The 26,042-nt window shown below is 44.3% G+C and overlaps 1 protein-coding gene across 6 annotated transcripts in view; it reads left to right on the top strand.

The window, feature by feature from the left end:
* The first annotated feature begins 2,784 nt into the window (after nucleotides 1-2,784).
* The window catches only part of EZH2 (enhancer of zeste 2 polycomb repressive complex 2 subunit), a 73,052-nt gene continuing 49,794 nt past the window's right edge, over nucleotides 2,785-26,042 (top strand). For 2 of the 6 annotated variants that reach the window (XM_075921705.1, XM_075921709.1), the window contains exons 1-3: nucleotides 4,933-4,998; nucleotides 21,120-21,243; nucleotides 23,287-23,388. In XM_075921705.1, the coding sequence (XP_075777820.1) occupies nucleotides 4,961-4,998; nucleotides 21,120-21,243; nucleotides 23,287-23,388 (264 nt within the window). In that variant the 5' untranslated portion in view covers nucleotides 4,933-4,960. Of the gene's footprint in view, nucleotides 3,325-4,932; nucleotides 4,999-21,119; nucleotides 21,244-23,286; nucleotides 23,416-26,042 lie in introns of those variants that run through there. The other 4 variants (XM_075921706.1, XM_075921708.1, XM_075921707.1 and 1 more) reach the window with 4 other exon arrangements.

Here is a 26,042-nt window from a genome sequence, read left to right on the forward strand (position 1 = left end):
TCTTAAAACTGACATACCCAACTGGTGAAGTGAAAAAAACAGATCAACAGAGCCAAAAAAGTACCCAGACATGAACTACTTCAAGACAGGCCCAGAAGAGAAAACAACAGCATTCCACTTATCACCTACAGTCCTCAACTTAAACCCTTCCAACACAGCATCAACAGTCTACAGCCTATCCTAGAAAATGACACCTCACTCTCAGAGGATGTTTGGATGCAGGAGTGCTCGGGGCTGGGGCAGGAGCTTGGGGTGTAGGAGATTCATGACTGGGATAGGGTTTCGGGATGTGGGCTCCAGCTGAGCACTGCTTACCTCAGGTGGCTCCTGGTTCATGGTGCAGTGGGGCTAAAGCAGGCTCACCCTTGCCCTGGCCTACTCCCTAAAGCAGCCAACAAACTGCATTCCAAGTCCTGTTGTGCCCCCTCTCTGCTTTGTGGAGAAAGGATACAGATTGGCAGGGGGTAGCTTGACATCTGCACCCCTTCTCTGCACAGAAAGCAGGAGGCTCCCCAGGGGGAGAGGCAGCTCTAAGGCAAAGGGCAGGAGATGAGCAGCAGTGAGGGGAGGAGCAGCTGAAGTGCCAGCACTTGATAGCCTCTTGGCCAAACCAGTCAGGGTCACATGTCAGAGGCTCCAAGATCTACAGGTAGATCCCGATCTCCAAGTTGGTGACCACTGAGATAAACAAACAATGGAACACAAGAAAACAATGAGACAGTGCTGGTTAATATGACTGGCTGTGATATCAGCATACCAACTACCTAATTCTATTTATTATATCTTAAAGGAGGGTGTTAAAAAAGGATTTCTAGTTTCACAGATTGCAAGGCCGCAGGTGTCCAGGCCATAGAACTTTCCCAAAATAATTCCTGGAGCATACTTACCATCTTTTAGAGAAACATTCAATCTTGGTTTTAAAATTGCCAGTGATACAGAATCTACCAAGAGCCTTGGTAAATTGTTCTAATGGTTAATTACCTTCACTGTTAAAAATTTCTAGTATGAATTTGTCTAGCTTTAACGTCCAGCCCTTGGATCATGTTATACCATTCTCTACTCATTTGAATAGCCCATTATCAAATATTTGTTGTTCCCTGTGTAGCTATTTATAGATTGTAACCAAGTCACCCCTTACTCTTCTCTTTGTTAAACTACACAGATAGATTCAAGGATAGCAATCATTTTAAGTCATGTTTTCTGATCCGTTAATCATTCTCATCTCTCCTCTGAACCTTGTCCAGTTTATTAATGTCCTTCTTTAAAGGAAAATGACGAGGTACCTGAACATTCTAGGGTTTGTTTGTTTTTTGCAAATAATGGGGGAGCCCAAACTTATAACTCAATGAGGTGGGGGGCTCAGCTCAAAAAGTTTAAAAAACTACTCATTGTTGGCAGATGGGCAGCTGACGAGCAAGTATCTGATCAGCAGTAAGACCAACTAGTACTGATGGGAGGGGAGAAACTGAAAATATGGGACAATTTGCCAATTTTAAAGAAAAAGTAGGAACACCTTCAAGGGGGCTTTTAGAGGACTGTCTCTTTGAAAATGGGACATCTGTTCATCTTAGTTATGAAAGGCCTACAAAATGAAATCAAGAAGCTTAAGTTTGTTGCAATGACAAAAGAGGAGCTGTAGCCAATGAGAGCTCTGGATGGTAATATCTGGGGGTGCAAGGTTAACCAGCCTTTTTGGCAGCCTGCTAGTGGCTTACCCCATAGGCCACACATATGCCCACCACTGGATTATAGTAGAGGGACACAAAAAAAGGCAGGGCTGGCAGTGGCAAAGTGCCTATTTAGGAAAATAATCTTCACTCAGTAATGGGGCAAGATTGTATTTGTCAAAGCCAGAGACAAGATGTTGCAGTAATTGAGACAGAAGTTGATGGGAACCTAGACTTTTTTAAAATTATCATAGAGTTTATGATAATCATGGACCAGACCCTTCTCCAAAGAGCATGTCAGGATGGATTGAAACTAAAGGTCTTATCTTGCAGATATGATGCAGAAAAAAAAAATCAGCTAGATTTAAATAATTTGGTCATCAATAAACTGGTGATCAATAATCTGGTCATCAGCCTTAACCTGCCCTCTCTAGATTCTCACAGCCTAGATGTGAGACTATAGAGATGGCAAATTAAATCAGACGGCCAGATTAAAAATCTGGTAGGGACAATAGCAACTTGACTATGGGTCGGCAATAGCATGAAGGAGATAGACCTAAAAGACACGATTGACCGGTGAGACAGAGCACATCTTGCTGGTGCTCTGATTTCCGTGGTTGTACGAGAGGAGTGGGTGGGCTGTGTTAGGGCTGCGGTTCCACACGCCTAGCCCGCAGCAGAGGAAAGGGATGTGGACGGACCCTGAAGCCAGAGAGGGGGCAGTTCTCTGTATGGCGGAGGCGAAGCACAGAGCACGCATGGTGGGGAGGGAGAAGGGCCCCTCCACGCCGGGCACGTTTCTGATCCGCCTGGCAATTTCCGTGCCCCGGGAGTCAGGGCAGCGATGCAGTTACTGACGCAAGCTGCGTGGGGAAGGTGGCAGGTCCCGGGCGGCGCTACAACCGGTTTAGCAGAGCCGGTTTGGGAACTCGTTCGGCGAAGCTAAGGCTGGGGGCGGGGCTGGGAACGAGGCAGGGCGGAGCGGGTCAAGGTCCGGACCGCTTGCCAGCCCGCCCGCCCGCGGGAAGCAACAGGCAAAGGGGAGGGATATTGAGTGGAGCCGGCTGAACCTTAGTCTCCGCCCAGAGCTGCCCGCGCGCGCTGGAGCCGCATGACAGTTAAAACCGTTACCGCTCCCACTTTCGAACTGATTCAAACTCAGCAGCGCCCAACAGCCTGGCCCCTCCCTTCCCGGGCTCCGCGGGCGCTTCCTCTTCCACCAACCCCCAAAGACTTCGCCGCCCGCAGCCGACGGGGACTTCAAGGCTCCCCCCATTGCCCGCGCGCGCCGCTACGGGCGCCCCAGGGGGGGGGGGGGCTGAGGGGCGCGCGAGGGGAGCACGGAACTCGCCAGGTCCCCAGCCAGCGCGAGAACAAAGAGCGCCCTTCCACCCCCTTCTTCTTTCCTCCCCCCCACACGTGGGGCGCGAACGCTCCGCCCCCGGCACCGCCTCTGGCCGAGGCGGATTGGCTCAGGCGGCCCCTCCACGTCCGTCCAATCGGGGCGGTGCTTGGTTCTCTCCAATGAGCGTGATGCCGATTGGGCCGCCGGGTTTGGCGCTCGGTCCGGGAGGGTGAATCCGGCGGCAGAGCGAAGCGGGGACCCGGAGGCGGCGGCGGCAGCGGCAGCAGCACCGGCGGGCGTTGGGGAGCGGGGGTGAGCGAGCGAGCGCGCGGGAACGGCTATTTCTAACCTGCGCCCTTTGTCCGGGGGGAGGTGGCGGGGGGATTATTGGGGGATTGAATGGGGGGGGGCAGCCGCGAGGAAACTCCCCCCCCCCAGCGGGAGAGGGCGGTGGGGCGCGCGGGGGAGCGGGCGGTGGCGGGGCGCGCGCTGCCGGCCGGTGACAGCTGGAGAGAGACACGGAGCGTGAAGCGCCCTTTGTCTAAGTTGGCTCTGCCCACCCCGGCGGAGGGGATCCCCTCCCCTGGACCGACCCGACTGAGACAAAGACGGGACTAGAGCCGAGGGCTTGGGACCCCTAACGAGGGCGGGCGCGAGGAGGAGCGCAGCTTGTCTCTTCCTTAAACCCAGTCCCCTCACTCCCCATTGATTGACTTCAGACTAGTGGCGGGTGCAGGAGCAGTTTGACTGTGGGGAACCCCCTCCCCCCCTCCCTCCCTTCCCCCGGTTACAAGGCAAACGAGGTTTTAAAACGCCTGATTGAAACGCGCAGCAAAACCCTTCGTTCCCCGAGAAGGAGGCGGGAAAAATTGAAATTACGCTCCCCACGCGGGGCGGGGGGCTCCTTGCTGCGGGGAGACGTTTAGGCACTTGGGCAGGTCTGCTTCAGTCTCATGTGTTCTTACATAGTCTCCCGGAAGCTGATGTTCCGTGCGGGGGCTGTTGAGCTGTCTCTGGGTTGTTCCTCCTTTTGCTGTTTCATACGAGTTGCTGTTTTGAGTCTCCCCTTACATTCCCCTTCTCTATGTATACGCAAATCTTGGGTGTAGCAGCAAAGGTGTTAAATGCAAAGGCAGTGGGGGCGTGTTACTGACAAACGTACCTGAAAGCAACTCGAGTGAACTTCCGAATTTCTAAAGTTCAGTACTGGGTCCCTGTCTTCCACAGCATTGCCTGGCTTTTCCCAAGTTCAGATAGGCTGAAGACTGTGATTCTAGAACAAAGTGTATTGAACATGAGCACACTTCAAAAAATATGTTTTTTATTGAGTCATTTTTGGTAGGTGTAAGGGGGTGGTGTTGGAGGAAGCTGCCTATTTATTCACACTGTAAGAGTCAACGAGTGGCTGGTAAATATGATGCAGTAAGACTGATGTGTAATCTGGTATTATTGTAGTGTTCAATGTTTAATAGTTGCCTGCAGGTGATTCAGAAGTTATTGGGAGTGAGAAGAAGAAAAGAAGCTTGTAGGTGTGTTTATGTAAATTAATTTGGATTTTGTTCAAGTAGCTTCTTTTCTAGTTCTGAAATACTATCCACATTGTTCTGGAGTGGAAACCATACAGCATTAGAAAGTTGGGAGTTCAGATTTCTTTTCTTTTCCCTCTCAGAAATGAAGACCTTGAAAGACTTCATTTTTAGATTTGTGTTTGCAAAATTCACCTTTTGTGCTATTCCACTGAATGGAGTTGTATAGGTTTACACCAGGATACAAATGTAAAGGGATCAGAAGTATGTATTGGGGATTCTATTGAATTTCTAACCTGGGATTTCGTTATCTAGTTTTAGAGAGTAATGCTCTAGAGTCTGAATGCAATTTGTAAGAGTTAATTAAAAGGCCACTCTTTCTGTTTATTCTAAGTGTCCATATCAAATTGGGAGCCCCTGGAATGTTTATTTGTGGTAACCAGAAAGCATGTTGTGAAGGGTGAGTACTTGTAAGCACTGTACTGTAAGTACTTTCAATTTGGTCTCTTAAAATGTGAATATTCAAGACCTGTTGATACCTCATGAGCAATCCTGCAATATAGCACTCTTATTTGGTTTTGTTTTCTTTATTATTTTAGTGTGGAATCTTGCATGTGAATAGGATATTAGAGAATATGTTAACTTTTTAATTCTATGTACTTTTTATTCACTCACCTAAAGAGACAATCCTCTGTTGCTTAGCTGTTTTGAAGATGTTTGAGACATTAAATAAAGGGTTATCTTTAAACGATGAGACAAATTCTTAGGAGACACCTCTTGTTTTCATGAAAATGTACCTAGTTATTGAAAGGCAGTGGTGGAAGTGTCTACATAAACATTTTTTTAAAGCTTCCCATGAGGTGTCAACAATTATTTTGTCTTAAAACTATGCCATATTCAATAGTCACTAGTTTAGGTTGACCGCAATCTGCAGGATTTGGGTTTGTCACAGGGATATTAAAAGATAACTGCTTCAAAAAGTGACTTTGTGGAACTCTTTGTCACTGACAGGCAAATCAAATGAGCTGTTATTTTTATATATATCTTTAACTTAGTCCTGTAAATTGAAGCTGGGAATTTGAAGGTTAAGTTGTTTTCTTTTCTGCTTCTCATTGGAACTACTGAAGACTTCAAGTGGAATTTAGTTAGCAATGTTGACAATAGAAAATAGTTCTCTTCAATAAGAAACAGAGGACTGAAATATAGTAATCATTACATATAATCAGCATATATATGGGATTTAAAGGCCCTTACTGTTGCATTTGGAGTACAGCTTGTCCCTTCCTTAAACCCAGTCCCCTGACCTCCCATTGATTAACTTCAGGCTAGTGGTGGATGCAGGGGCAATTTGACTGTGGGGATGTCCCCTCACGCCATCACAAGGCACAAGAGGTTTTAAAACGCCTGATCAAAATGCACAGCAAAACCCTCCATTCCCCGGGAGGAGGCGGGAAAAAATTGAAATTACACTCCCCAAACGGGGTGGGGGGACTCCCTTCTTCAGGGAGATGTTTAGGCATTTGGGCCACAGGTCTGCTTCAGTCTCATTTGCTCTTACATAGTCTTCCAGAAGCTGATGTTCCGTGAGGAGGCTGTTGGAACCTTTAAATCCCAATCTAGGCAAATTGCTGTAAAGAGACAGCAGATCTCTTGGATTTGAAGGTGATGTCATAATTAGTATGTGTTAGGCCCTAAGATTTGATTTGGAAACATCTGAAGCTTTAGGCTTTTAGTTGTGAAGATAACCTTCAATGTAAAATAAATACAGGCAGTCCCCGGGTTACGTACAAGATAGGGACTGTAGGTTTGTACTTAAGTTGAATTTGTATGTAAGTCGGAACTGGTACATATTGTAGGGGAAACTCTAGCCAAACATTTCTCCAGAGCTCAGTTTTATTCTCCCACACCTCACTTCCCTCAGTCCTTTATTCTCAAGCTGAGGTGTCTGCTGAGAAAAGCCGCTCCGCGTCTCCCTGGTCTGCTGGGGGGCGGGGGTGCTAGCTTCGCGTCTCTCTGGTCTGCTGGGGGGAAGCAGCTAGTGCGGGGTTGCCTCACCCCGTTTGTAAGTAGGGATCCGATGTAAGTCGGATCCATGTAACCCGGGGACTGCCTGTACATAAAATAAAAATACTGTGTTCTTAAGTCATCGTGTAGCTGAATAAACACAGGTGCTAACTTTGAAGACTAATTTTGTTCACATCAGCAGTTTCCAAGCAAGTTGTTCTTATCTAGTATGGCTGGATCTAAATTGATTTTCCAACATATCAAAAAGTTGTTCTAAGAACTAAGTTATAAGTCTCAAACATTATTGTGTGCGTATAGTAGCCTCTCTGATTCTGGTTCTGATCAGTTGCAGTTTTGCCCTGAATCCATGTTAGTGATGTTCAAGTTTAGTATACTGTGTGCCTGTCCTAGAGGTCCTTGGATAGCTTCCAGAAGTAGTGAATTCTCTGTAGAGTTATCAAGGAATTATTTAAGCAATTTGTACTTTTGCTAGTAGGCACTGTTCCCCATGCCACTAATGTATGCAGTAATCCTAATACCGATGATATATGGGACCCTTGTGATTTGGAACATTTATAAAACTTTACATCCTCATACAGTTATTCTAGGAGACCAAATGATTATTTGAAATGGTGAGTTACTCTAAATTTGTTAAGGGTGCAAGAGATAATTCCAAATAATAGGGTGAGGGAGAGAAGAAGAAAAAAGAGCAGGAGAGGTGACAGTACAAGTAGGGTTTACTATACGTTTTGAAGAGAGATGCAAGAAAGAAAAAATCTTGATGTGGAAAAAAGTTTGATGTGAAAAGTGTTAAATGGATGCAAGAATAGAAAGATGGTAGAGGAGGTAAGTTTATGGAAGAATTTGAAGACACTGGCCATAATTTAAGTATATGCATAACACTTGCTAAAGTACATGCTTAAGAGTTTTGCTGAATCAGGGTGCAAGAAGGAAACTTTATTTTAGCTTCTGAAATAGATATTCTGTCTGTCCTCGTGGACCGTTATTGAAGATTTGAGGTTGTAGGTGGCACTATCTTCCTGTGAATGGTTTAAAATGAATTGCTACACTGTGTAGGCATATATTAATTTGGATAGTTGAGACTGGACAGGAGAGATCAATTGGGGTCTAGGCAAGAGGAGCTGAAGCTGTCTCTTGCATTGCTGTATAGATGTATCCAAAACCTGGGCTTCATCCTAGGCTCAAGTTGAAGCTCTCTCCAATTCGCCCTTCTTCTCCTCCGGCTCCACTCACCAATTATTTGAACCTGGGGTCACCGGACCCTGGGCAAGAGGGTCCAAGCCAGTGTTCCCTGTAAGCCGAGTACTTGGGCAACCACACAGGAGAGATTCAAATGCCACTCAGCTGATTAGCAGAGCACCCACAGTCAGCAGAATGTGTTTCTACTAGGGATGTAACAGGTAACTGGTTACCTGGTGAGTATCACCCATAATGGGATGCTTTACCAGGTAATGGTTAACCTTTACTGGGAGCAGTCCTCTGCCTGTGGCCTGCTGCTCTAGCTCTTCCACCTGCCTCCATTTAATCAGATAACCAGTTAAACTTATCTTTTAATCAGTTAACTAATTACTTTATGGATGAAAAAAATTAGAGGGAACATTGGTCTAAGCTTCTGTTAAATGGGATTAAGGTACAAACCCTATTGTATTCCTATGTGCACGTGGCACCAGCTTGGCTTGGGTCCCAGAAGTTTTCCAGATGTATCCCACAGTTCTTTAGTAATTTCCTTAGTCCTCTCTATGCTGACAATCTGTGGTGCAGACTATTGCAAACGGAAGCCACACCTCCCTTTGCAAATGGCAGCAGCTTGGCTCTCTGTTAGTACATTGTCTTCTGAACACCCGTCTGCAAGTACGCCGTTGGAGTTCCTGCGAGATTTCAAAGGAGAATGATCATAAGAGGTTTTTGAAAGAATGCTGCTGCTTAGTCACAAGATTCTAGTGTAAGGCCCAGAGAGTGGAGTGTGGATTCATCGACTGGCCTTCAGGGAAGGGTAATGGCAGAGTGGCTGAGTGACCCCAAACACCTCAGTTGCTTCTCCTCCCTTCAGGGCAGCCACATGGTCCTTGCTTTGCTCTTTGGGCCCGCCTCCTCACCCTGGGTCTGCATGTGCAGGGTGTTTGGGTACCATGCACTGTCAGGACTGCATGTAGAAGCCAGTCCAAAACCTCCCCCAGTCTCTTGCATTGGTGGCTACAGCTCCTCTGAGATGCTGCGGCTGCATATGCAGTGTGATGAATGGCAGTCACACTCAGATCTTCTCTTCAGCCTTCCAGGAATCCTATATCCATGCTTCCTGTGGTGCGGTGGAGGCAGAACTAATGGATTAGCGGGATGGGTCTAGACGCTCTGGTCTTGTATTTTATCACTGTGCATCCAGACTGAGGAATGTGGGTGTTTTTTTTTCCTCCTCTGTAAAATCTATGGGTTTTTTTGTCAAACTTCAAGACAGACAAAATAAATAAAAAATCAACCAAACAAAATAAAAACCTTTGTTGAAAGTTTCATCTTAATGGCTTTCAGACCAGGATACTCATGTTCTAATTATCCTCAACAGGTGCACATGGACATTTTCTTGCCCATGTAATTCCACCAAGAAGTGAAGATCCTAATTCTCCGATTAGATAATAGTTCAGTATAAGATCTTACCAAATTGCTATCAATCTACTGAGACAGCCACCAAATGAGGAGTGGGGCTGGGAGCAGGTGGTGAGAATCATGTGTAGAGGCTACAGCTTAGGGTGGGTCAAGGTGGAGATGGGGGCAGAACATGACTGAATGATTTATTGGAGCATAAGCTTTTGTGGACGCATCAGCTGCTAGAAGTGGGCCTCATCCTCCCTGACTGAATTGACCTCGTTATTGCTAGGCTTACTCTTGATGGGTACTCTTTTCTTATATTTATACCTGCCTCTGTAATTTCCACTACCTGCATCTGATGAAGTGGGTCTTTGCCCACGAAAGCTTATGCTCCAATAAATCTGTTAGTCTATAAGGTGCCACAGGACTCCTTGTCGCTTTTGCAGATTCAGACTAACACGGCTACCCCTCTGATACATGACTGAACGGTGTTCTCTCTGCCCCATTGTGGGTGTGGTCTACGTCCCACTGTGCACCCCTGTCATACCTCCCTATGAGGGCACAGAGGAATGTTCCACGATTAGGGGACCACTGCCTTAAGGATTTTTTGTGTGAGAAACAGAAGAGAGACTGAGAAAAGCATATTGGGGACATCTAATGGTAAATGTGTCAGTTGCCAATTCTAAAAAAATACATCTTTTCCTTAGAGAGCAAAATCACCATGGAATTGCCAAATGATCAAGAAATATGAACTTTTTGTAGCAAACTTCTTCTTACTGGTCTTTACTTATAATATGTCAAACATTAAAGGTCTTCATTCATGAGATAAAAAAGTTCCATGTTCATCCCACATAGGATTAGTCAGTTTACCCATGTTTGTAATGTTGGATCTTAAATGGTAATGTCAACAGTGCTTCTAATGTTACAAGTTTGACTGGACTCCACACTGAAACCTACTCTAATGCTGTAAATACTGTAGATAAGAATTTTTTAATTTATGTAATTGAATTTATGTAATCTATCCAGCAAAGTATTAATTATTGTTTCACTTCTCTAAACAGTTCTTAGAGCAATTTATTTCAGTGTGTGGCTGGCTGACTGGTAGAGAATATATAGCCAAATAAGGAGGTGTCAAATGTGGATTCGTGTGACATCAAATTAAAATATAACTAGATAGACCATTGCTGTAGCCACTGTTATATGTTTGCAAATAGGGATGTAAGCGACTAGTCGACTATTGGATAAGCATATCCTTATCATGTAGTCAAATAGTGATTTGACTAGTTGCTCTCCCCTGCTCCCCGTTGCCTCCATCAGAGAGAGGCAGCAAGGGCAGGGAGAGCCGGGAGGGGAGGGGGTGGAGAGTGGTCCCTGCTTATACCAGTTCCCACAGCTGCGCCTCTTCCTTTGAAATGTACAAGAGCTTCCCATAGCTCTTGTACATTTCAAAGGGAGAGGTTCAGCAGAGGACCCTGTGTGAGCAGGGACTGCTTTGGTCCCCCTTGGTGCAGGTTCCCTGCTGCTCATCTTTGAAATGTATACCCTTATCGACTACTTGATGGAAATTCCATCATCGACTACTAGATAAATGTTGATTAATCAGTTAAACATCCCTAGTGTGCAACCAATCTTGTAACAGTTGTTGAGTAATGGGTCTATTAAATGGTTGTTATTGATGAATATGATTATTCTATTTGTATTTAACCGCCCCTCTTCCCCCTCCCCAAGGATGCCTGAGTAAGTGCTGGACAGAGGCAAGGCATGCCCCCAGCCAGCCTCTTTCACCTGCTTGGTGAGCCTTTCTTTTTTCTGTATGATTTTTATGAGAAGCAATCCCATTTTAGGTACATTCCATTTGCCTGACATAACCAAACCCTGACCTTGCTTTACATTTGGATAAGAGGAAACTATATACATAATGTGGTGGTCCTAGCTCTTAGTGTCTAGGAGGCATACTTGAACAAACAGATGGGCAGACGGACAAACTCAAATATATAATAGATTGTGAGTACTGGCTCTTTATGCATATTTTAGATATTTGCTCCTGGGGTAATGGTCACAAGTTAGCCAGCACAGATTGAGTGCCCAGTCAAAAGGACACTTAACTCACAGTGGGTCATGGGCTGAGGAGTTAGTCCTGTGGGGAAAGGGACAGCACAGACACTTCTGTGATCACTTCTCTGCCTAAGGACTGCAGGGACAGGTTTACAGCTTCTGGTTTGCTGCACAGAGATTTGCAGTTGGTTGGATGAATTGAAATATTGGGCCAGATTTGGCCCATGGGCCAGAGATTCCCAACTCCACTTAAAAATCTGTTAGAGTTAAATTAAAATGTTAAACCAGAAACACATGAGTTGATTATTCTCCTTTATATGTTTACATCTTCATTTACGATCTAAGACCATTGCTCTGTTAATTTCACTTTGTGTTGCCTTTATTTCCTTTTCTCATGATGTCTCTCCTAAGTTTGGAACAATTTCTGTACATTGCAACCTCTCTCTTCAAAATGTACATCTTTTCATTATCTTTCTTCCCTCAAAACTATTTGATATAACTTAAAGAAACAAAATTGTACTTTGAGACAAATTGTTAGTCACAATTGTTAGTAAGTACTGTAGTCTTGTTTGAATTTCAAAAAAATAGATTGCTTGAAGCAATTATATCTTCCAGGTTCTGAAGTGCAGCTTAAAATTATTTTTTTCTAGTCTGTGTGGTAATTTCCTCTATCTGAAAGTCAACCAGCTGTATTTGGCTGGTGCATGTGACTGGTATAGTCAGAGTAGGACAAAATTAACATTTCCGAAGAACGTGATTTAACCATAACCATGGGAAAGTGTAGCCTAGAAGGCTAACCTGCTTGCTTGTCTCTTTCTCTCTGTATATACATACATATATACACACACATACATACTGTACTGTGCTGTAAATATGGACTTAGATTTATTATTTCCTTATGGGTTTGATGATATGTTCATTTTAGTAGGTTAGAGTAAGTTTATATTGGCAGTTTGGATATAACAAGGGACTTACAGGTCACATCCTGTATGCAGAGTTAAAGCAAAGCTAGCATGCACATACCTGAGACCTTTCACCCAAATAGCAAAGTCAGTGTACATGTATTTGGGACCTTTCATCTAGATCAGTGTTTCTCAATTTTATTTGGCTACGGAACCCTCTTCAGAATTTTTATCGAGAAAACAAAAAAAGCCCTGCCAGAATTGGTGGTTGAGCGCAAAAAAAAACCCAATCCCACGGCCCGCAAAATAGACTGTCACTTTAAGAGTGCCACACCAATTGGGAAACACTGATCTAGATAAAGCAGCCTTCAGTGGCATAGAGGTTTCCATGAGGACCCTCAAATTTAGCAGGTACATCATTACTTTGAAATATCCAAAATAATTGGTTAAGACCAGACTGAATAACCAGGTAGGAGAGAAATAACAAATGTAATAGACAACCACAAAAGGCCCACAGTAACAAATTGATGTATATGATAATAAATTTAGATCAGTGATATATTGACCTATAGAAAAAAGTTTATCATTAGTAAGGTAAGAAACTACAAATAATGAGAAAAGGGAAATATCCTCTGCTGAATATGCATTAAACATAACGCCAGTGCAATATTACAAAAGTGATATCCCAGCCTAGGGGCTATAGGAGAAGATGAAGAAGTCCTTGAGAGGTGCCAGAATGATGGCTACTTGTTGCAATGGGGAAGATGAAGGTGGTGAGGACGATGGCTAATTCCTCAACTTGTTCTAGAAGGAATGGTGTCAGTATATGGTATGGAAATACAGTCCCTATATACAGGGCTCGCCAAGCGGCGGCGAGCCCTGCTCACCAGCCGTGCGGTTTTGCGAGCTGCGCATGCGCAGATCTGTGCCGGCTTGTAATCTACTTGTCATGGGCGAGTAGATTATGTGATTTGTTGAGCCCTGCCTATATATATCTTACGAAATTGGGGTGTTAGTGACTGTGCTAAATGTATCAATACACTATATTTGTAAATATACTGTAGTTCCTATAGTGTGTGTTGCTACTTGTAGTGGGGCGGACTGGCTGCCCACTGAGCCGGAGGAGGAGGAACCCCTCCGGATGCCATGTTGGGCTGAGGCTAACCCCGCCCTGTCACCTGACCGGAAGCCAAGGGGCGGGCCCAGGACTATAAAAGCCCAGACAGCAGCCTCAGTCAGGGCTGAGCCTGCCAAGCGGCTAGAGGCCTCTCCTGGACTCCCAGCCTGGGGAGTGGAGACTGAGGCCTGGCCTGGGCCTCCTACCTGCCGGGGCCCAGAGGCAGACTACTGGCTCCCTGCCTGGGAAGCGGAGGCCCAGCACAGCCAGCCTACCTGCCCGGACGCCACGGCGGAGCCACAGGGCCAGCCCAAACCTGTGCCCCAGTGCCGGCCCCGGGACCGGGAGAAGCGGCACCAGCCACGGCCTCGGCTACCTCGACTGGAGGCGCCGCTGAGGATTTCCACGGACCCTGACCGAGAGGCCTGGCTCAACCGCCCGACCCTGCCCGCATCTGGAGCCCAGCTGAGTCCCGGTGACCTGCAAGCGGCCACAGACCGGACCGGACCGCCCCGGTGGGACGAGACTCTCCTGGACTCTCTGCCTCCACCGCCTGACACCCAGGTACCGCCTGAGGGGGAGAACAGAAGTGGCCCAGGATAGTAGGGGCTGTTAAAGGCCCCTAGGCCTGCACGTTTCGGGCGGGAGCCCCCGCTGAGCCAAAGCAGCCAGCACTGCTGCCCTAGGGCCCTGGGCCGGGGCGCAGTGGAGTGGGTGGGCCTGCGCCCCCCCGCCACCCATGTATTGGGTGGCAGCCTCCCCCTTCGCCACTGCCACAGGCGATCCGTCTGCACCCCTCCTGAACAAGGAGCTACCTGACTGAGTGTTTGTTGCCACGCCCTGAACTGAGGGCCTGGCCCCTGCTTATGACTGACTGTGTTGGGTTACTGCCCCACCCAGCACCAAGGGTCTGACCACCCCTTATAAACTGACAATGGTGGTTTGTGACTGTCACCCCCTGAGCTAAGGGCTGGACTGTGCCCAGTGAACTAACGGGGCCGGCCTTAAAGGGGCAGCGCAGTGGGGCGGACTGGCCGCCCACTGAGCCGGAGGAGGAGGAACCCCTCCGGACAGGCAAACTGACTACACTACTGTAAACATCAAGGTTTCAATCCTAGAATACTTATACTAGGACTGATCCTGGGACAAAGGACTTGTCAATCCTAAAGGCAATAACTGGAAATTCATAAGTACAGGAGGCCCCCAACTTGCGATGCGATTGGTTCAGAGGAAGCGTCGCAAGTCGGGGGCATTGTAACTCGAACCCTCATTTATGATAGGTGCGGGCCAAAGACGTAAGTCGGGGGTTTCCAGCCCCTTGCACACTTAAAAAATGGTTGTAAGTGTGGGGGGTTGAAATTCAGGCAGTCGTGAGTCGGGGGGGGGGGGGCCTCCTGTAATCTTAGATCAGTCAACAAAAGGGAAACTAATGACGACTGAATTTGTTCCTACATGAAAACTTCTGTATACAGTACTACTATTGAATATAGTATATATAATCACTTTTGGCCTTTCTGCCTAAAAAGATCTATTTTAAGTACAATGGAGCAGGGTTTAGCTGTCTTCCACCATGCTTTTGGGACATAATTGCTCACCTGGATTTCCCACTATTGGTAATTTAGTTTTGCAGCTTGAGAAAGTGAGCATCTTGAGCAAAGTGTTTCTTTTTTCCTTTGGAGGAAAGTAATTCTTCCTTATTTGTCTATGTAAATATTGAACATACGAGGGGGAGAGAGAGAGAGAATAGAATTTTGGAGGGAGAAGGATTTAATCCATCAGGCTTATACCCATACTTTGTATGAACAGAATGCCATGTATTAGTCTGTGTTTCAAAACTTTAGGCTGTGATTTGGCTAAATAACCATTTTTTGGCTGGTTCCACTGTCTAAGGTACAGTATATTCGTAAATATGTCAGACATTTGCTCCTTCATTTCAAAGGAGCATTGCTCAGATGCTTCTTCATTTCAAAGGTTCAATTAATATTGTTCTCCAGTAAATGATTTTAGTGTAATGGTGGTACTGGTGGCATCTCCCTAGTCCAGCACCCTCAGGACCTGACTGGTCCTGAATGAGGGAATTTGCTGGATTAGAGGAGGTCCCCTGCCACCAGATCCACTTCCTCTCTGGTTGGTCACCCTGCCCATATTGATGGCCCCTGTCCGACTGCCTTGCTGCTGCTGGCAGCAGTGGGCTCCCAGCTCAGCAGGGCTCCCAGCTGCCAGCCCTTCTGCTGCCTGACTCACCTCCATGGATGTTGCTGGACCAGTCAGTTCTGGTTTAGGGAGGTGCAACCTGTAATGGTGAAGCTGCGGTTGTGCAACTGTAGTGCCATAGTATAAATACTTCCTACAAGTGTTTTTTCCATTATTATTTTTAATCTACTTCTTCCAGAAGCACTAGCTAGGTAGAAGAAATAACTATATTGGGAGTTTGGACAACCTGTCTATCATTCAAGGCTCAGTCTTTCATTTTTTCATTTTTAAATTTTTACACCCAGGTTGATTTAATTTTGTAAGCGTAGACCAGACAATAATTATCAGTAACTTTGATTTGTTTAAAAGGTGGAAAAAAAGTCTCTTGTAAGACAATGAATTTGTATAACTGTTGAAACACAGGGTGAAGAAAATCACGCAGAGAAAGAGATAAGAGGTAAACATGGACTGTATATACTGTAGTGACTAGACCCTTCTGATAAGCATTGGAAAAGGAACCAGAGAACCAAGAAGTCTCCTTAAATCAATTTAAGCAGGAGAATGGGCATAAGAAAAAATGTGATGGATATCACCTATAAAAGTTGGTGGCCTATAAGCGACTGTAGAGGAAAGATAATTTAGTATAATGAATCAGAACTCGGTAAGCCATCTTTGAACAGTGTCAAACAGGCAAATATGACTATGGACTGGAGGAAAGAGGAATTAGAGAGACCCTTGAAGTTAAGGGAGGGAAATTAATTCCTGACAGTTAGTCTCTGACAAAAGGGTTAGAGTAGATGATGCATAGGAAATATCTTTCTTGCTACCCCAAATGTATGTTACTCAGAGAAAATCTTTTTTGACTTACAGGGATGGGGAAATGGTGTTTGGGGTAGGGGTGTTAAATTTAGATTAATTGGCTAATTGAATATCAATGCAACTTGCATCTACTATTCAATTAGTCGATAAGGGTGCCTCTGCCTTTGAAATTTAGCAACAATCCCAGCGCTGTTGCTACTCTTCAAAGACGAAAGTGCTGCAGGGAGCATGGGGCCAGCGGGGGACTTAAGCATTTCCCCCGGCCCTGTGCTCCCTGTGGTGTTTCAAAGTGGCAGCCCTGGGTGGAGACCAGGGTCAGCTGGGGAGTCCCCAGCTGCACCTGGGCTCCATATGGTGCTGTTGCTTTGAAGCACCTCCTCCTTTGCTACCTCCCTCCCACTTGCTGCCTCTTTCTGATAGAGGCAACAAGGGTGGAGAAAGTGTCTAGTCGACTAGTATGTCAGCTATCTGATAAGCATTTGCTTATCGGATAGTCGACTAGTCAGTCACATCCCTGGTTTGGAGCCTTATCTATAGTTTGAGGTTTTGTGCACAGACCAAAGGGTTCTTATCCCAGAAAGTGTCACAATAAGGATTTCACTATGACAATAACCCAAGGGCCAGAAAGGAGGTGCATTTAAAGAGATGCAGGTTGACAGCATATTCTAGCATAATGACAACCCAGAGAGGTGTGGGTTTGGCTTAACAAACGTGGATTTTTCTCTTACTTGTTTATGGTAAGAGAAAAGACATTGAGAAACCTGTGAGAGGAGAGACACTTTCCAAGCTTGCAGAGCGGTGAGAGGACTCTACTATTACAGTGTCTCAGTGTTTTATACATACAATTTTAGTTTGTTTAGGTGTATTTTTTTTTACTATTGTATGAGTCTTAAATTTGCCTTTAAATTTAAAAAAAAAAGAAAATTTAGAGTGTGACATGTTATTTTCATATTCTGAGGGAAAGGAATTTACTTCTGATATTAAGAAAGGCAGAGGAGAGGTACGATGGCTTTAACAGTCACAGCAGAGATTAAAAGGTGAAGGGAAATAAAAATTGAACGGTTTTGGGGCCAGAAAGATGTGCCAAGGAAAAGGTATGCTTTGGCATAATTCGTTGGACCGCTCTATTGTAACTCTTTTATCCACATGCTAGTGGGAAACTGTGCTCCCAGTCTTCCCACCGTTTCTCCCAGTATCTGAATTGTTTGAGGATGTAGCAGAGGGAAGTTTTTTGATACTCATGGGAATGTTTCAGCATAACATGTATAACATCTCAGCATCTTGGGCAATGCTCTGCTGCATATATTGTGAGAGCAGCTTGCCAAATTCTTGAAGTAAAGGCAAGGGCCATGAACAAAAGACTATTCTAGATACTAACTGGAAGTTCACCATGGATACTATTTTTGCAGTGTGTTTGTGAAGAAGGATGGGTGTAACTGCACTTTAATCGATTTTTAGTTTCCTGTTACGAATACAATTTCATCTAAAGTTTTAATGAGGGTCAAGTGATAGTCTTACAAAAGAGATGGTTAGGAAATTACTAAAGTAGCATGTGGTAGTGGGAGACAAATTTAAACTTGACATTAGGAATGTCACCGTGTAATAGACTACATGATTAACCGGTAAGTCTAGGATTATTGGTTAATCTTGCTAACTACATGGTATAAGAGGCAGCCCATGGAGTAGCCTCTGTCCATGGTAAGCCTGGGCCCATTGTGGACAGAGGATAGTCTGCGACAGAGGATAGTCTGCGACAGCAGCCCCTGTCCACAGGGTGTCCAAACTCCTCGCAGACAGAGGCAGCTGGTAGGGGCTGCTGCCACCCCGCACTGCTGCCTCCGTAGCAGAGGCATGAAATCTTAGCAGTTACACGACTATTCGATAGCCCCCGGGAGTGGGGCTGGCAGCCAGTGCGCTCTTGGCCCCACTCCTGGGGAGCCCCCAGACAGCCCGCGCTGCTATCTCCCGGGGGCTATCGAATAGTCGTGTAACTGCTAAGATTTCATGCTGTTGCACTACTATTCATTTATGCAATATCTTCCTCAATCCAGCGTTGCTGGCCTGCTGGTGAGTATGCTGGGGACCCAGGGTTGTGAGGGCAGGAGCGGGGTGAAGAAGGATGCGGGGGCAGGATGGGAGGGGGTAGGGGTTGCACTGAGGGGCATGGGGCGATGCAGAAGATCTGATGGCGGGGGGATCATAGGGCTGAGGATAGTGAGTCTGGAGCAGAGGGAAGATGTGAGGGGTGGACACAATTTTACCCAAAAATGGTTTCCCCGCCCCTGCCAGACATAAACAAAACATTGAAATCTTTTGTGTTGGACATATTTAACTTTATTTAAAATGAATTTTAATAAACTAACATGAGAAAGCTAAAATGCTTAATCTGTTTAATAATTTAAATTAAACCGTTCTCCCCAGATGCAACACTAGCAATTGCTTGTGCATAATTATGTAATTAACAGTGTGTTTCCATTAGCAACTGGTAGTCTGTGGAAAGGTTTGCATTGACCCAAGTGGTCCATGGGGTGCGTAATGGAGAGGACCCCTCCTGGGAGAGGGACATGGCCCAGGGTAGGAGGGTTAAGTCTTGGCTTGCCACTTCAGAAAGATTGCTGACCCCTGGTGCAGCTGCACATTAAAGGAATGGAAAGAGATCTCATCCCTCTAGTTCAGTATTTCTCAACCAGTGATAAGAGTAGAAGTCTGGGGGGATACATCAACACAACTGAAATTTGAAGAAAACTTAATTTTTGTTTTAAGTTTTACAGTGCTTTCTTATTTTTGTACTTTTTACACCCAAAAATTTCATCGCCTGCTTTGCTATGATTAAGTTGTTTAAACAAATGTGTTGCAATGGTAGAAAAAAAATTGTGTCTCTGAAAACTGTAGGTACTGGGGATACTTATAATATTTTTTTTAAGTGATACTTTATTAAAAAAAAAAAAAAAGTTGACACGCTGCTCTAGTTAATCCACCTCCCTGAGAAGCGATACCTTGATCAGCGAAAGAATTCTTCCGTTGAGCTAATGTGGTCAATTTTTTTTTTTCACATCTCATTGTGACATTGCAAGGGTAGCCTAACTTTTTAATGTAGACCTGGCATTAGTTTACATTTAGAAGGTTATCTTCACAACCACAAAAGCTAGAAATGATTTTGCAGAAGTTGATGACACTTGCCAAAGAGATTGCTATTTTTGTCAGGTCAGTAGATTTTTTTTTTTTTTCAGCTCTGCTGGACAGGGTGTCTATTGTCAATATAATGGACTGCTGCAAGAAAAAGTACTTCAAATAAAATACAATAGGTTGTAGCAATTCATTTCTTTAGTGTATGTAAGTCTTGAGGGAATGGCTTTATTTTAGAAGTTCTAGCACTGTTGGTAGCCAGGAAGCGCAATGTACTTTTAAATGATGACAGCTGTATTTGGCATTATGAGACCATTACAAGGGTATATTGGCAAAATGTGCACATTTGTTTTAATAGAGCACACATACATCTCATTTTTTTTTCGTTTTGTTAATATTTGTTTGAAAAAATCTTATAAATTAAAGGGATACTTTTTCTATCCAGGATTTAGAACCAATGTTCCCTTCAATCTTTTCCACCCATTTGAAGAATAAATATTTTGTGTGCACTTAGACATGTGTGAATGTGCACCACCAGTAGAAACAAAAACCTAGCAGTGGGAGCTCTTTTTATCAGCACGGTGGCATTTGAATCTTTCCTAAGTGGCCACACAATGCCTAGCTTACAGGGGACACTGTTTAGGACCAGTTGAAAATTAGGGACATGAATGGTTAACCGGTAAGCATCACTCTTACTGGGTGATACTTACTGGCTCCGGTTAACCGGCGGCCCTGCCAGAGCAGCCCTTTCTGACCCTATTTAAGCAGTTAACTGGTTAAAAATAACATTTAATCTGTTAACTGATTAACTAGGATTTTACATTCCTGTTGTAAATAGCTTCCTTTACTATAGCTGGAGAATTTTTCTTGTCTATCTTGTGGATTTATTCACCTTTAAACTCTTATTTCCATAATACGTGTTTATACAATAATGCTGTTATAGTTAAAACATTTTGCAGTGGTAAGTAGTTTAAATAGCTTATTCTGGTTTCCTCTGTCTTTGGTGATATTTGCAGTAACGTGGTTTCCAGCTTGATATTCAAATTAGGGATGTAAACTCGTTTAATCAGTTAAGCGGTTAAACTGGATCCTGTGGGTAAGGGACTAGGCTGGGGTGGGTCCCTGCCTGTGGTGCAGCACAGACGGGGGTCTACTACAGCCTGTCTGGGCCTGCTGCAGGCAGGAGGCTGCTCCAGCTTTGCTGGAGTGCCTGCGATGCAGTGCAGTGGGCGTAGCTGGGCTGGAACGTTATAGCCCAAGCCATGGTGGGCTTGGTTGGGTTCACCGCTAAGCATTGCCTAATAGGGGAGATTCTTACCGGTTAACTGCTGACATGCTTACCTAAAATATGAATTATAACTAGAAAGTTTAACTTCCAAAAACTTTAGTTACTTCATAGTGTGAAGAGTTTTTTTTCAGCATCTGTACTTTCCCATTGATTTCCTGAATAAGGGCTCAATCCTGCAAGGTGCTGAGCAGAGTGGCAGTTAAGCATGTGTTTAACTGTAAGCACATTAGTAACTCCTTTGCAATTGCTCCCATGCTTAATATTAAAAACATGCTTAACTGCTTTGCTACATTGGGGCCAGACTGTATAGCATGTTACAGGATCAAGTCCTGAAAGGTTAACTCTTTTTTGTAAATGTCTGATTTTTTTCCCTTAACTGTTGTCAATCTATTCATCACTCTAAAATTATCTATAAGACGCTATCGAAATTATAGTGTCTAGGTCAGTGAATCTTAATGTGACATCGTTGGTTACAGGATAATCATGGGTCAGACAGGAAAGAAATCTGAAAAGGGACCAATTTGTTGGCGGAAGCGTGTAAAATCGGAATACATGAGACTGAGACAGCTCAAGAGGTTCCGCCGGGCAGATGAAGTTAAGGTATGTCAACGGTATCACCTTCATTGAAGTCTTTATATGGTAGGCATTGGAATGGATTTTTTTTCTGAAATATAAATTAGAATTAAACTTGTGCACATAGCAATATATTATATGTATATATTTGGAAAATATGATTTTTCTTAACCAAATTTAAACACTTTTTTTAAATAAAAGGTATTTCACATCTCAATTAACATGAACTAGCTACTACCAAAAATTGTGTTAATGTGTAGAATTATGAATTTGTAGGCAGATGATTACATAACAAATTTAGTTACACATTGAATTTAATCTAGATATGCCAAAGATCAGTATTCATTTTTGCTTGAAAAATTCTTGCAGGTTTTAGGGGAGTTGTTTCTGTGGAGAGTTGCCATATCCTCCCTGCTCTCCAGCACCACTGTGAAACTCCAGATCTCCAAACGTTCAGAAATGGCTTGCATGGAAGAGAAGGAAAGAGGGATAAACATCAGTTAGTTTCAGTACTTGTCCACAGAAAACATTGAACTGGTTCGGTGCTTTTGTACCATGCTCTTTCTCCCCCCATTTTTTGTTTAATTCCTTTAATGTAGAGGGGGAAAGGGCTGAGATGGCTTGGCCTTTTAACAAAAAAATAAAATAAATAAAAGCTTTCAATTTTTTTACACTTTCCCATAATTCAGAAATGACTGACTATCCTTTTTCAATTAAAAAAAACCCAAAACCCCAAACCCAATATCATGGTTGAGATCAAGCCTGAATAACTTACAATTGAGTTTCTCTGTGGTTTTGTATTGTTTAATAATGGGAATATAGGCTGGTGAACATGACTACTTTAAAGAAAAATAACTTAAATAATTTTTTATTTAGATATTTTAGAGGAAAATACTTCTCAAAACAGATAGAAGTGCTGAAAATGAGTGGTGTTAATTTTATGTATTCTTGCTTAGTGTAGTTAGGGCATGTCTACACAGCAGGGCTAACGCTGAAATAAGCAATGCAACTTGAGTTATGTCAGTTTCATAGCTTAAGCTGCAATAGCTTATTTTGGCACAGTCTACACAGCAGAAGTCTGAGAGAACACTCTTCCTCCTATGTCCCTTACTACTCGTAAAATGGGGGTTATAAAATGAGTCCTCCAGCTTGACATTATCTTGACATTATGTGAAAATAACTGCTTGTAGTGTAGATGTAGTCTGTGTTACTTTGAAATAGAGTAATTCCTCATTTAACACGTGCCCGCTTAACACGTTTTTGCGATAGCACGATTTTTTTGAAACGTTTTTTGAATTACATGACTGCCACTGGAATAACACGATTTCCCCAGCTGGCCCATTGCTGGCGGCTGTGCGGGGCTGCCGGCAGCGGTGCGGGGCTTCCCCCACCTCCCTGCAAAGCGGTGGAGTGTTCGCCGCTTGCTCCCCCTCACCGGTCGCCTTGTCCCCTCTCCTCCGCCCCCGCTTGCAGGCTGGTGACTGGGTGACCCCCAGTCATCCCTTTGCCGGCAGCTGCGCGGGGCTTCCCCCGCCTCCCTGCACAGTAGAGGAGGGTTCGCCGCTCACCATGCCGTTCCCCAGCAACCCCCCCCCCCCGTCGCCAGACGCAGTCCGGGTCCCGTCAGACCTGTCACAGGGGCATACGCCCAACCCAATCCCCCTCCCTTCTCTTCCCCTCCCCTTTCCTTCCCCAGAGCCAAACACCTCCCCTCCCTGCTGTAACCCAGTCCCCTTTCTCCCCCAACCTTATGTCCTGGTCCTAACAGACACCACCGCTTAAAACGCAAACCCCACCTTTTCCATTATTTTCAATGGAAAAATTGACCCTGCATAACACATTTTCACTTAACACGATCATTTTCTGAAACATATCTCCAGTGTTAAATGAGGAATTCCTGTAGCATCAGTTATTCTGAAATAACACTGCTGATTAGATGTACTCTTAGTGTTTTCAAATATGTATTTTTTTTTTAATAAAGCAGATTTGATACTACTTGAAGAGGTTATTAAATGAATTTTGACTTTTTTCTTAATTTGCTTACAACATTCACAATTTTTTCATTAATAGAGTATGTTTAATTCTAATCGTCAGAAGATACTGGAAAGAACAGAAATCTTAAATCAAGAATGGAAACTACGTAGGATACAGCCTGTACACATCATGACTTCTGTGAGCTCATTGCGTGGGACCAGGGAGGTTGGTTAACGTGTTGTGGTAATTCTAGTTACAAGGTTGTGAGCTTTTACTGGTGAAAAGTCAGCTGGCAGAGCATGTGGTAGCCATTAATGTTCTTTTCATATGAAACCTTAGCTCCTTTCTAAGAACTATTGATTATTACTCCTATCAGATGCTTCCTGAGAGGGAATCAATACAATGCTACTTAGTTAAGATCCTAACATACATAAAATTAAGACTCGTTTTGCTGCTTAAAATGCTTAGGCCACATATTACCATTCTTTAATCAGGCTGCCTTGTCTCATGGTCACTTGGGATGTGATCTAGCTGTCAATAACGTCAGTAGAAAAACTGTTGGCTTAAATGAGAACTGTATCAGGGCTACGCTTCATAAAATAAAAGAAAATAGTGAATAGATTAGTTTGTATAACCCTTGCTTCTATTACAGTATTTGCACTGGCTTAACTAAGGCTATGGCTTCACTTCAGTGAAAATTGACACTGCCATAATCAATCTTCTGGAGTTTGACTTAGTGGGTCTGGTTAAGACCCACTAAATCGAATTCAGAGGACACTCCAGTTGGTGGCTAGTGTTCCTATGAGGAGTAAAGGAAGCCATCGGGAGTGTTTACTCCCATCGGCCTCCTGTTGTAGAAACAGCAGGGAAACTCGAATCAAGGTATGTCGACTCCAGCTACATAATTAATGTAGTTGGAGTTACATATCTTGATTCAAACTTCTCCTTTCGTGTAGACCTGACATAAGTAAGTTGAAAATGAGTGTAGTTTGAACTGTAAAACTATAATGTCAGCGTACTTAAAATAGTAGTTAGGGATGTAAAGGGGTAACTGATTAACTGATTGCCCAGTAATCATTGCCTTACTGACATGCTTATCAGTGTAAACTGTTAACCTGTGCTTGACCAGGCTGAAACAGCCACTGCCTGTAATGCAGTGAGCCTTCCAGCCCAGCTGGGCCCATAATGTGGTGCCGTGGGTGGGGAGTGCTCTAGCTGCTCATGATATGCCACATGGGCCAGTTAACTTGTTAAATATGTAGTTTAATTGGTTAAACGGTATTTTACATCCCTACTAGTATGCTGACTTTATGGTGTGAAATGATTTGATGAAAAGGAGAGTAGAGATGTAAGCGACTAGTCGACTATCCAATAAGCAAAAATTTATCAGATAGTTGACACACTAGTCAACTAGTTGCTCCACCCCACTCCTTTCTGCCTCTATCAGAAAGAGGCAGCAAGGTGGGGGGAGAGTGGTGAGGGTGCTGGGGTGTATGTTTGTGAAGCACTGAAATAATAGTGAGGAGTGCCATAGGAAAGCCTGCGAGGACATTAGCATTGCTGTCCTTTAAGCAGTGTTTGAATAGTGTGCAGTAAATAAGGCACGGGGACACTGAAAATAAAACAAAATATTGAATAGTTAGCCATTCCAGGTGAATTGCCAGTCCTGTATACTGAATAAGGCAGGTATTTTTAAACATAGTTATTTTATGTGTGCTTTTATATAATGGGGGAGGGTCTTTTGTGTACAGGTTGGACCTCCCTGGTCCGGCATCCTCTGGACTTGAGCTGTCCCGGATCAGGGGAGGTCAGTGGCTCCTCTCCATCGGGCTCCCTACCCTGCCGCCAACCATGCTAAGGATGGCCAGCCATGGGGCTCCCCATCTTCAAAGCAGAAGTACTGCATGGCGTCGGGGCAGTTCTGCCTGCAATAGTTAGACATTTCATGACAGGCCAGCAGCCAACTGGAGAAAGTCCCCTCCCTTCCCCACAGGGGTTTGTTGGTGATGTCCACATCAGGTTTTTTTCAGATATTTTGTGTGTGTCTTTGTCGTATTTCCTCTGACCACCACTGGATCTCTGACCATGGGTAAGCTGAGAGGAGAGGATTTGTTTTGGGGAGCTAAAAGTCTGTTATCTGCACAAAATGTGTAGCTCAGAGGTAGTTGGTGAATGAGGATCATTGCTTCATTTCTGATGATATTGGCTTCAGAGAGGATTCTGGCATTAGTGCATCTTATTGCCACTTGAGATGGAGGATTTTCTGGAGGCATAGTTGATGGTACCTTTCAGACTCTTGAGGTGCTGTTGATAAGTCACCCAAGTTTTGAACAGGAGTATAGGAACAACAGTTGTCTTGTAGAGCCTCTGTGTTGGTGCTCTGCCATAGGTCACGGTCCATGAAAACACGACCGAGTAATTTCGAAAGGAATCACATAGGGACCTCACTGCTGTTTCTTGTATTTTGAGAAATTTGGGTGCTGAGGTAGCAAAAGTACTCAACTGTATCCAAAGTCTGACCCTTGATGGTGATTTGTGGTGGCTCATGTGCAAAGCCTAAAGCAGATTTAATAGAGCGCTTTAGTCTTCTCAATTTTGAGACTACTAAATGTTGGTAAGCTTGTGTAAGGAAATCTAGTATGGACTAAAGTTCATTCTCAGTGTGTGTGAGCAGTATGCATCAGAATACTGAAGATGAGTAAAAGATGCCCTGAAGATTTTATACTTCTGTGAAGACCTCTAAGATTAAAGAGCTGCCCATCCATTATATATTGGATGTCAACTCCACTGGAGAGATGATCTTTAGCAAGGAACAAAATGAGGCAGTAACATATCCTTGCGTAGTCCCAGTT

The sequence above is a fragment of the Pelodiscus sinensis genome, chromosome 2, assembly GCF_049634645.1.
Source record: "Pelodiscus sinensis isolate JC-2024 chromosome 2, ASM4963464v1, whole genome shotgun sequence".
Taxonomy (NCBI): Eukaryota; Metazoa; Chordata; order Testudines; family Trionychidae; genus Pelodiscus; species Pelodiscus sinensis.